This window comes from Egretta garzetta, unplaced genomic scaffold (genome assembly GCF_000687185.1).
Source record: "Egretta garzetta isolate BGI_Z169 unplaced genomic scaffold, ASM68718v1 scaffold81, whole genome shotgun sequence".
Taxonomy (NCBI): Eukaryota; Metazoa; Chordata; class Aves; order Pelecaniformes; family Ardeidae; genus Egretta; species Egretta garzetta.
This window is the reverse complement of record NW_009258671.1, coordinates 2,844,547-2,856,192: the sequence shown is the minus strand read 5'-3', so window position 1 is coordinate 2,856,192 and position 11,646 is coordinate 2,844,547. Positions and strand designations below refer to the sequence as shown.

Below are 11,646 nucleotides of genomic sequence, written 5' to 3'. Positions count from 1 at the left end.
GGCAGCCATAAAACTGGCTTCTTGACAAGGGAGCAAGCTGCACCTCCCCAGCCATGACAAATCCCCTCACTTGAGTGGCACTGACTTAGCAGGACAAATGGTGAGCAGTGTTTTCAGAGCTGTACATGTGCTAAAATGGTTGCCTTTGCTTTTGATGTTTACAGTGAAAATTACATGAAGGTGAATGTTTTCAGGGTGGATACTAAGTTATCGCTTCACTGATGATGAATTTTTGCCTGGAACACCACTCACTGGGTAAAGTCATGGTGGAGATCTCAGTCTTCCTAAAGTCTGGTCTCCTTTTCTGGCCAGTAAGTTGTCTGAATTAAATGGTCATTATTCACAAAATTATTTTTCCTGCTCTTTGTCCCACAGGTGCCTCTCTCCCCGTTGGCTGAGAGGGTCTCATCTTGTGGAGAAGACCTTTTCCGGAGAACCCAAAGGACAGCAACACTGAAGAAAATGGACACCGTGCCCAACACCAAAGTCAGCCCCAGGTACACGTACCTGAGAGAGAAATGATTGATCAGAGCCTATTTCAAAGGCAACATACGACTAGAAGGCATCAAGGACACATTCGTGGTTTCATGTGGTAAGGCTGAGTAGGAAAGCAAGGTGATGACCCTGGAGATGAGAGTCTGCCAGCTCACCCAGGTCAGGTATTGTGTGGTCTGTGACCAAGAAAGCATTTCAGACATTGACTGACATCCTCCACCCCAATGTGATTCAGTGTGAATAACACTAGTATTTCTAGGGCAATTATTTTTTGGTTGCCTCATAAACAGTGCCAGTGATATCAAGACCATTTGATGGTATTTGCGCTTTACAGACATAATAACAGTAACAACAACAGCAGCAACAATAACATCGTTTTGCTTTATTAGTAATGACTCCCAACTGAGCTTTTGTTCTTTTCTTCAAATTTTCAAAACAATATGTACCCTCCCCTCATGCTTTTTCCGGGGGTTGGGGAGGAAGGGCAACCTGTTCTCTCATTTCCTTTTACCATTGTTATTCCATTCTCCATTTCTGGAAATACCTTTCATGAATGCAGTTCAGATAATTACTCTCTTCTAGCAATAAATTGATAAAGACAACACTGTGCTCAGGCCTCTAGATAACCCAAGCATGCTTTGTGGCACCCTTCCCTTCTTTTTTGTGGTCCAGCTCCAATATGGAGTAGTGATGAGGTTTAACAGCCCTTTTAGTTATTTATGTACACACACATGCTCTCACAGCAGAGTTGTCAAAAAAATGGGGGAAGCTTTAGCATAAAATTGAGGTTTTAACTAAACATTTTTTTTTGGTGAATAATCAAGTGACTTAAATATTTCCAACAGATATTGAGATGACACCCCCCTGGAGACTAAAAAAAAAAGAGTGCTAAAACCTGAGCATTATTGTTAATATTTCTAGACAGACTCTTTCATTTGGCATCAAATCTTTCACTCACATTTTCTAACAGAAACTCTTCTACCAGTGCCAGGTGTAGATGCACATAAAGAACACAAATTAAAGAACGAATGGAGAAGAGCTGTTACCTGAGTGCACTGGAGTTGTAGAGTCTGCACGCTCCTCTTCCCCCACATCTTTTGCTTCCCCATTTCAGGCAAGTGGTATCGATCGCCACTCCGAAATACACTGGGGCTGGAATTCCCGCTGGGTGTATTTAACAAAAAATAGAGGCAAGAAAATTACTTTCCAGGGTGATCAGTTCTGATCTAGAGACATGTTCACGCAGAACGCTAAATAATACATTTGAACAGCCATGACACTTCCATGCTGCTAGTTCAAGAAGTTGTGACTTGTGTTGCCCAGGCGCACACCGCCCTTTCCTCTCTGTGGGGAGTTGGGGTGGGGAGGAAATGCAGCTGAATATCAAAAAGCCTGTGGAAGTCAGCGGAAGGAGTGCTGGCCATGGCTTGGTTTCCTCACCCTGCAGGACCTCTCTGGGAAAAATAAAAAAGGAAATACTTCTCCTTTCTTGAGAGTGATGGAGCCTGTTCAGCTTGGGGATGGGGAGTGTCCTCTATGTTGGTTGGGGGGGGTGGGGGGGGTGGGTGAGAAGGGAGAGAGACAGCAGGGCTGGGAGCCTGCAGTGGGGTTACAAGTATCCTACAAGTATCCTGAGATCCTACTGCAGCAGGGGCAAGCCTACTGCAGTGCTTGTGGATGATGGAAAGGGAAAGCCTTTCTTCAGGTGCTAATGGGGACACTGTGGACTCTGTGCAACCTGGGGAGGCACTCATGGTTTCTGAAGAAGAAAGTAAGCCTGGAGGGAAAATTCTGGCCTGCAAAGGTGCGAGGAAGCAGCCAACAGCTTGTTTTGGTATCATTTCATCTGCCTCATCCAGCTCATCTAAGTCTGCTCTATTTAAATAACTGACTTGCTCCTTGCTAGTTAATACCTTTTCTATGAAGACTTAGAAGATTTTAAATTTTCCAGTTCATTGGCATCTTGCAGTACCCTTGATTTTAGAGAAAATTTATAGGTGGCTCTGCCACAAGGCTGCAGTAAACCCTGCCCTCAGGCACACCTGTACTTCAATTAATTCCCTTAGAAACTAATGAAAATATGCCAGAAAAAGGATCCCAAATTCTGAGCCATGGCTGTTCTGTTATGCTTGTTGTTGAATAAGGAGAGACAAGAGGTAATTTTGATGTTAGTTTCATGGTCTGAAGGATCACTTGTAACCTCTATGGATGCTAGCAGCATATATTCTTATTATACCTAAGACACAGTTACACGATTTATGAAATACAAAGCTGCTTCCTTTTTCCAACCCTTTTCCTAGGTATTTTTAAAAATCATGTAATATTAACTTGTCAGTTAGACATTGTTCTTTCCAACAACCAAAGCTGAATTCTTGGATAAACGATTAGTGAGGAATATATTAAAATAGACCCAAGAGTATGGCTGGACTTACCAAGTACTCTTATTGCCATGGTATGGATTCCAAGTGCAAATGATTTCAAGTGTGGTTTAATGCATCTAAAAATTTAAAAAAAAAAAAAAAGTGTTAAATTGAAATAAAGAATTGATTGTGGATACTTTGAACACAAATAAAAAGCAAGAGGAAGGAAAGAAATGTTTTTTTTCTCCTTACTGATTTTGACTTTAACATAATTACAGAAATATGTAAATAATGTGATAAAATCAGAACAGTATCTAGGAATTCTGAACATCTATATTCAATATCACATTTTAAGAAGGTGGTGCATTTTCAGATAATATCAGAACTTAGGAGCTATTAACACAGGACAAGAAAATTGGTTTTGAAATCACTCATCATTGGATAGTCTTATTCAGTTAAACACTCTCTGAAATTCTGGATCATGACCCAGCATAGTACAAGGTATTTAGGCACTCGATTTTCATTGCACTTTATCTAGGATCAGGATAACACCTCCTGTAAAGTTAAATCCTCCAAGCCATTCTCTAACAGAACAGACCATTTGCATTTGGACTTATTTGAGCTTGCAGCGGGGGCCCAGCACAGGCATCAGTCCTTCTGGCTCCAGATCAGCCCTGCTCCAGCCTTGAGTCATTGTCCTGGCTCTTCTGGGAGGGTGGAGGTGGTGGGCACGAGAACGGCCACCTTTCACGTCCATGCTAGCAGCAGTGTGCGTGTGGAGCCATTCAGATTGCTAAGACTCATCTGCTGCTAACCTCACCAGCTGCTCAAGTGTGCTGTTTCACCCAGCACGTATCAGACTGCCTATTGCAATACCTAATCCAGCAAGAACCTGAGTACGTGTTTTACTTTTAGCATGTGAGTAGTCCCAGTCACATGATTAAACTGGGACATGCTTGATATGTGGGGGTAACACGTGTATCATTATGGTAACCTGTTGTCACAGTCATTCTCTTCAATATAAAAAGAAAAAAACAATGGGCTGAAATTCAGTTGTCACTATGGATAAACAACACTTTGGAGGTCCAGTCTACGTGCTCTGAACTAGGATGGACGCAGCTTCTGCAGAAATTCATGTAATCAAGAATACCTTTTAAAAAATAATAAAGACATTGCAGAACTAGCTATTTTGCTCCCCACCAGTGATATTTTATTATTGCCCAATGTAGCTGCCACTAAGAACTCATATTGTAAGTGCTTTTTGGGTCATCTTGCCTTAATTTAGTGAAAATGAAAAAGGACATGAAGGACTTATATGGAAAAGAACACCCAAGTACCATGGTGAAAAAATCTATGTGTGCATCCCATTTTGTAATCTGGGTGCTTTATTCTCTAATGCCTGATTATGGATTATCATCATAAAGTGTATTATATTGTGCCCTATAAAGGCACTTACATCTATGCAGGCATGAATGTAATATGATTTCAAGCTCAAAGAACAGTGGTTTGCCCTTCTACCAGATACATACAGGCACAAGCAAGCCTCAGCCTAGAAGCCCTTTGAGCCAAATGCAAGGACATAGAAAGCAAAAAGTGGAAAATAAAAACAATAACTGGATATTTACTAAGTGTTCCATAGGATTTATATCCTGCAAAAAAAAAAAAAAAAATCTACTCTCAGATGGGAAACATCTTGGTTCTTTGAGATCCTGAGTGAGAGCCAAACCCCTCAGGGAGAACTGAGCCTTCCTTTTCACTGCCTAATCACCTGCTATTAATAGCTTATGCTTGAACAACAGCTACCTGAATTGCAGGGTTTTTTCTCCAAAACTTCAGGGCTTTCCCAAGTTCCCTGGCAACTGTAATTAGTCTAATACCACTAAAAAGACATTTCAGCAAATGACTTGGTCACTAGCTGTAAGCATATTTGAATGATTTCAGTTGTGTAAACCCTTGAAGTAAATGTCACTAAATCTTACAGGCGTTTAGGGATTTAGCTGTATTTGTGCTCCATGGCAGGTGCAACGATATCTGCTCATCTGAAAACATCAGCTTGCTTAAGTGCTGGAATCTTATCAGAGCTGACTGAATACTGAATAATTTTAAAAACAGATAACTGGAAAAAAACCTTAATGAAGTCTGCAGCTTGACTTTGGAACGATTTCTTTTCAAAGAGCATTTATTTTCTTTCTGGGAATAGAAGCACACTTTCAGTTCAGACAGATTTTCAGGGAAAGCCAGTCAGTGATTTCAGAAAAGCCAGCGTGAGCTTAAAGTGGAATCGTGCCCACAGGTCATTTGCAGAAAAAAAGAGGTATTGAACTTACTGAAACATCTTTTATTTAGCTGCACATCAGATTCAGGTGCCTTCAGTCCAGCAGAAAAACACATAACTTCTCAGTTTCAGTTAAATGGCTCTCAAAGTAAAATGATTTTCAACAGAAATAAAAGCTCTGGATCAGAACAAATAAAGCTGTTTTGCTGATTTCATAGAGCAAAATGTTTTAGCATCGTTATTGAAAACCTCTCTAAGCTTTTCTAAATAAATCTATTAAGCATGAAGTCCCCTGAGAGCAAGTTCTTAAGGTTCAGAAGTGCAGGCAGCTCAGTGTGATTTAAGCTCTTAGGTGTACAGCTCTGGACGCCTCCTCCCAGACACTTCTGCAGTGGAGACAGGATGGAAAGCAGGAGGTTGTGCATGGCAACGACAGTTTTGAGGCCCTGTGCGGTACCATATCTTTACATTTTCTACTATTTTATGAACAGAAAGGGGGACAATCTTTTCAGTAGGGTCAGCTATGCATAGAAGGGGGGACAGTCTTTTTAGTAGGGACAGCTGTGACAGGACAAGGGGTAATGGCTTTAAACTAAAACAGGGTAGGTTTAGACTAGATATAAGGAAGAAATTCTTTACACTGAGGGTGGTGAAACACTGGAACGGGTTGCCCGGAGAGGTAGTGGAGACCCCATCCCTGGAAGCATTCAAGGCCAGGTTGGATGGGGCTCTGAGCAACCTGATCTAGTTAGCGGTGTCCCTGCTCACTGCAGGGGGGTTGGACTAGATGACCTCTAGGGGTCCCTTCCAACCCAAAACATTCTATGATTCTATGACATCATGTGGAGAGAAAGGGGAAGGAAACTGCATCCCTGCATAGCCCTATGCCCATATTTATACAAGAAAATATCCCTCTGTGTGAGAAGCAACCACAGAGGGCAATCTAGAGGAAATCCTGAAGGCTTTGCTACAAGCTCTTGATTTGTGAATCATCCTCCTCTTGGTGCATGGACAGTTTCAGTGGTGCATAAGCCTCAGTAAAAATTGCCTAAAATGGATTATAATATGATTGTTCCTCTTGGGGGGGGAGAGAGAGAGAGAAAGGGAGAGAGGGAGATGCCACGTGGTTTTGCAGTACTCAGTGGTAACCCTACAAGGTGGGTGGGGAAAGCTTCGTCGTTTACATGGTTTGAGCCTTATACCTCCTTGGCAGTGTTTGTGGAGGGCAGTGGAGAAGGATCCTCGCCACAACCAATTCTGAAATTTTCTGTTATTACTTCTGGTTCAAGGACTGTGTCGGAACCATAGCTGAAGCTACATTTCTTTATTTAGGTTTTTTTCCATATAGCCTATATTCAGCCAGTTCTAGCACTGGATTTTTCCATGTGATATAAAGACACTGGCAATGAGACAGGGTCTGTTCCAGAAAATTTCATTTAAAAATAAAGATACTTTTGGGGTAAGAAAACACAACAATAATAAAGATTAGTTAAACTGTGTTTACCACTGTTTTGTTTGAGAAGTAGAATTTACCCATCTGGAAATAATTTGGAAAGAGGAACTGAGAAAGAAAGCTTTCCAAAACAAAGTGAAGCAGCACTTAGAATCCAAAAATTGCAAGAAGCTGACAAAAATCCAGATTAATCACTGGAAGTACTATATTCCTTTTGCACTTTCTAAAATTAGCTTAAAAGCTTACACTGGGTGATGGACAAATAGTTCCAGCAGTTAAATATGTATTGGAACAATCCCTTGGGACAAGCATTTAATAAACCCATGATTATTACAACAGAAAAAAAATATCTCATGCTGAATCTATATTTGTTTTGAAGAGAGAAATCTGGGACAGAACACTTGTATGGAATAATAAAATGGACTAGAGGAGAAGAATTGAGTGTCTATAGAGGGTTTGGGTTAGATCACCTCTGTAGCTGTGCATTGGTATCCATAGCAAGTGAGGAAAACTGGCTACCTACAAGCCTACATGTGTACATATTGACACGTGCAGATTTAATTTCCATTTGCATGGAGACCATTTAACACCATTCTGGTAATGTAAAAGGCATTCAGGGAAGTGGAATTTGGTATAAATTATAACCAGAGCTCCTATATCAAGTTTTAAACCAGAAAGGTATTGCTGGCAGAGATAATCAGGAGCACATTGTTGCTTGCTTCAATGGTAGAAAACTCATGGTCAAATTATGAGGATGCCTTTCAATAGTAAAAAAAATATTTTAAAAGCCACCTTGTGTAGCTGAAAACATTTTACAACACTAGTGGGGGAGGGAGACCCAGCTACAAATGTCAAAACACCTTGAAAAAGTTTGGCAATGCTAGCGGAAATTATTCCTTACCTTAGAAGCAGTATGTACCCGGGCGTGCCACCTACTGACAAAGTATATGAAGTGATAACTGAGATTACTAGAAAATACAAAAACATTTTTGGACACTCATTTCCTTTTTGACATGGTCCCACCACAGCCGAGGAACTTTGTGAAGGAGACTCCAAGGCTCCCACGCAGCTGCAGTTAAAAAATACCTGGAAGACAGCAGGCAAAAGTGTATGATAAGCTAAACAGTGGAGAAGTGGATGTTCAGGAATTGCACATCACACTTTTCTGTGTAGCCAACAGTTTAAATCCAAACTGGAAAATGTTTTTCAAAAGGAAAAGGCTTGTTCATTGAAGGAGAAATTTATAAAGCAAGTATCTACCATCGATGAATATTTTTAGTGGGGTTTTTTTAACAGTTTTGGTAGTCAACAGTTAAAAAACCCTCCTACATTCTCTGCTTGGGATTTCTGCCGCACACAGCAATTGAGAAAGTTTTAGAAGTGGGTGGCAGATTGCTAAAAAAAACTGAGTAGTTTTTGGCTGGAGAGGACATGCCTTATTCAATTTTAATCCACTTACTATGACAGAACTGGTCATATTAGGAAAACCACCACATCACATATGGAAACGAGAGATTGTCTTACGGTGTTTTTCCCACTGCCGTTGGACGCCTGGCAGCCGGCGAGACAAGCAGAAACGTAGGTAACTCCATTTTCCCCGCAGATGGGGTCCCAGTCATTCTTGGAACATGCACAGCCTGAGTTGCACTCTGAAAACAGGGCTTGCTCGTAATCAGTCGTCCGTTTAGTTCTGGGGAAAAAAAAGCAATTGCAATGATTTTTTCTAGCAGATGTGGAAGAAATCATTATCAGCTCATGGGTTACGCTCACTGCCAGGTGCACCTGGCCAGACCTTCTGTCTGCAGTCCATTAAGGTGTTGTCTCTTCACATCCGTGCAGCAGTGTAAATTCTTATTTCTCTGTTATCAAAAGGTTTTCACAATATCACACCACCAACTGTGAGATGGTAGCTGCTTTATTAAGGGGGACAGCTAACAATTTCTGTTCAGGCATTTTCTCAGATTTTCTAAGATTTTAGTTATTCAAGGTTTGATGCAGTTTTAACAAAACTGGACAAAAAAAAGTTTGATTACTCCAGTGGCAAAAAGGGGAGTGAGTTACACATGGGAAACAGCCGCTATAGAAGTTAGCGAAGAAATGATCAGAATTGGATTCATCCAAACTGAGGGTCTGATACCTCACACAACAGCTGTCTGCCAACTTCAGCCAGCTGAGCGGCTCCTGGGGCTGCTGTGGAGTCGGTGCTGGAAACCCCTCCCCAAAAGTGAGCTTTACAGAGTAATAGCATGGGTAAAAGTGACCAAAAAGTGCGAGCCTCAGGTATACCTCATGGTCAACATCATGGCTTACTCATGGTTAATCCATGAATCCTTAAGTTTTGGGTTCAGAAGCTATTAAGTACCATGGGTTGTTCAGCAGCACACAGAGGCAAGGAACAATTAATTGAATCTCACCTCCCCTACAGAGCTCCTCACATTTCCAGAAACCTCTAGGCTGAAAGGATGGGTCCCATGGCAATAATAATTAAAAAGTAATCAGAAAAATAATCTGCACTTGTGGCATAAACCCCTCCGGGCTGAAGGCAACAATCATGAAAGGGTTCTGACATAATGCCTGCTGGAATAGATGGAGCAGTTTCCACCACTCTGAATCAAATTTCTGGAAAGCATATTTAGGTCAGTCATTCTCTTTTCAACAATATATACTTTGTGGAATAAAAGGAGAAAGGAGTTTGGTTTGCAATGGCATGCTATGCTGAAGTGAGGCCTTCCCAGCATACCCGTGGTACGACACAGTCAGTCCAGCCACATCCGAGTTCTCACAGCCCATAGCAAATAATGATAGGAGCAAAAGGTAACCAAAGAAAGATGATGCCAGGGAGAGTTTTGCGGCCCCTAAAACATTGATTCTGAATTTTTTCAACAGAAAAAACTGTATTAATGAAAATCCCAGCTCAATGAACTATCCTCCTCAACCACAAAAAAAAAACCCAACAAACCAAACCAAACCAAAACCAGCAGCAGTGATAAGAATAAGCAACAAGATATGAAAAATCTTCAGTCGGGGCATTTTATTTGTCCCAACTTGGATTGTTCCTAGAAAGGTGCTGGGACTGCTTTTAAAAACTTGCTCCCAGGGAAAACTTTCATTGCTAGTTCTTTAAAAGAGAGAGATTATGTATAAGGCTTAGATAATGATCTTCCAGTTTCTTAGGCTAGGTGGTTTTCTCCACTGTCAGTTTGTCAGTGGAGGGATCATTGTAGTGTTAATTCAAATACTTCTAGTGTCATTTCTCACAAGAGCTTTTCTGGGCACAGAGAAGTTTTCTGGGGTATCATCCTGATTGGGGCAGGCAAGACAGCCATAGTCCCACCACCCAGTTTGGGGCTTTGCTGTATACCTCCCCTGTGCCCTTCACCCACATAGCAACAGCAGGAGCAACAGGCGCTACTCTGGGGCTGCTCTGCTCCATTTCCCCAGGGCAGCTTCTCTCCTACCCTTTGCCACTGACAGGAGGAGCTTGAACAGCTCATTCCTAGAGGGCAAATTCAGTTTCATCTACAGCGTTACGAAATCTGGAGCAAGACCTGCTTTTTCTGTTTTGATTCAACCATAAAACAAATGATGCCTTCGAGAAGCCTCTGAGATGGAGAGAGACAGCAATATGCCATTGTCTCTGTGCCCAGTGGACAGGGAATTTCTCCAGGTTTGGTTGCTGAAATGCTCCCTTAGGTGATTGTTGCAACAGCAAAAAGATAGGTATAGCCCATGGGCCCTCTTTTTGTATCAGACTTCAGGCAATCAAGTGGAAGAGCTTTGAAGGAAACATGTAAAATTGGGTGACCATTAATCCTTACCTGGACAGCTTTGCTCAAAGCACTGTCCATGTTGATAGACATGGACAACAAGACCCCCCCCCCCCCCAAAAAAAATCCCATTCAGTACATGCAAAAAAGATGTGAATGGAGACTGCCACGAAAGATACCTCATAAGCAAGCAAGGTGCCCTTTGCTGGATTTCATCGTTACTAAAAATGATCCTCCCAGCTTTACCAGCCAGTTCCAGAATGTGAAATCCCCGCCTTGCACAGGGCTGTGTATGCGGTTTGCAGCTTTTAATCCGCGCTGACACCTACGAGTGCTGAGCAGAGCGAGCGTACGAAACACAAGCGAGTACCAAAGCACACATGCATTCATATGGCAGGTGACGGCTTAGAAGTTTATTCAGAGGACTGGAAATATTAGAACATGATTTTAAACTACTTGATATAAAAGCCTAGTTTATGACATCGGAGTCTAATCTCCCTACTAGGACATGTGCTAGGATCCCTTGAATTTCTGGCTTGAGTTAGTGCTTGATCCACCTGTACATGTGGAAAAGAAGTCAGTGCTTAGAAGAGATGCCAGCAGGTATGTTTAATGTCAGGAAAAGCCTTATTCCATCTAGGAAAACCAGAAGTCGGTGTCTTGGCTGAGGACACAAGCCTAGCTCAGTTACTGATGAGCTTCAGGAAGCTTCACTGGGGTGGCATTTTTCACTCTGTCCGCGCATGAAAATTGTACTTCAGGGGATTTAGAAGCAGCATTCAAATTGCAGCATATGCAAACTAAGAGGCGCTATATAATCTCATGTGGGTGTCCCAATCCAAACACGTTGAAGCTGCAGGTTTTCCTGCTCTCTTCTGCTTGTGAGCGGAGGCAGGGATTGAAACTGGGAGCTGTGTGATGTGCCAGAGGGTACCCCCACCCTGCCTGCCCATCCCTATGCACCCTGTTTGTTCATGCCTTTGTCTCACAGCTTTACAGATAACATTTCTTGTGTCATTGCTTGACACTGGCATCGGGGGCTGGGGGTGGGGGGGGAGTGTGTATTTTAACGAAAACCATACAAACGCAGCAGGTGCCATTTTACTTTCTTGCACATTCCTTGGGTTGTGACTACTGAAAAATACCCTCTTATGACCTCCAGCTGATTTTTTTTTGTTGTTATAGCACTTCAGATTCCTCTAACAATTCTTATATTTACCACAGAGATTGTGATAGTAATTGTGTTCTGTTTGTTGTTTTTTTTTTAAAGGAGGAAATAGGAAAAGAGGTAGGGAA

The 11,646-nt window shown here is 41.9% G+C and overlaps 1 protein-coding gene across 1 annotated transcript in view; it reads right to left on the bottom strand.

The window, feature by feature from the left end:
* Window positions 1-284: 284 nt before the first annotated feature.
* Window positions 285-11,646, bottom strand: part of LOC104135122 (solute carrier organic anion transporter family member 1C1) — a 22,164-nt gene continuing 10,802 nt past the window's right edge. The window contains exons 10-15 of the mRNA XM_009648733.1: window positions 9,324-9,496; window positions 8,108-8,273; window positions 7,485-7,669; window positions 2,928-2,992; window positions 1,542-1,659; window positions 285-507 (exon numbers count right to left, since the gene is read on the bottom strand). Of these exons, the coding sequence (XP_009647028.1) occupies window positions 285-507; window positions 1,542-1,659; window positions 2,928-2,992; window positions 7,485-7,669; window positions 8,108-8,273; window positions 9,324-9,496 (930 nt within the window). The remainder of the gene's footprint in view (window positions 508-1,541; window positions 1,660-2,927; window positions 2,993-7,484; window positions 7,670-8,107; window positions 8,274-9,323; window positions 9,497-11,646) is intronic.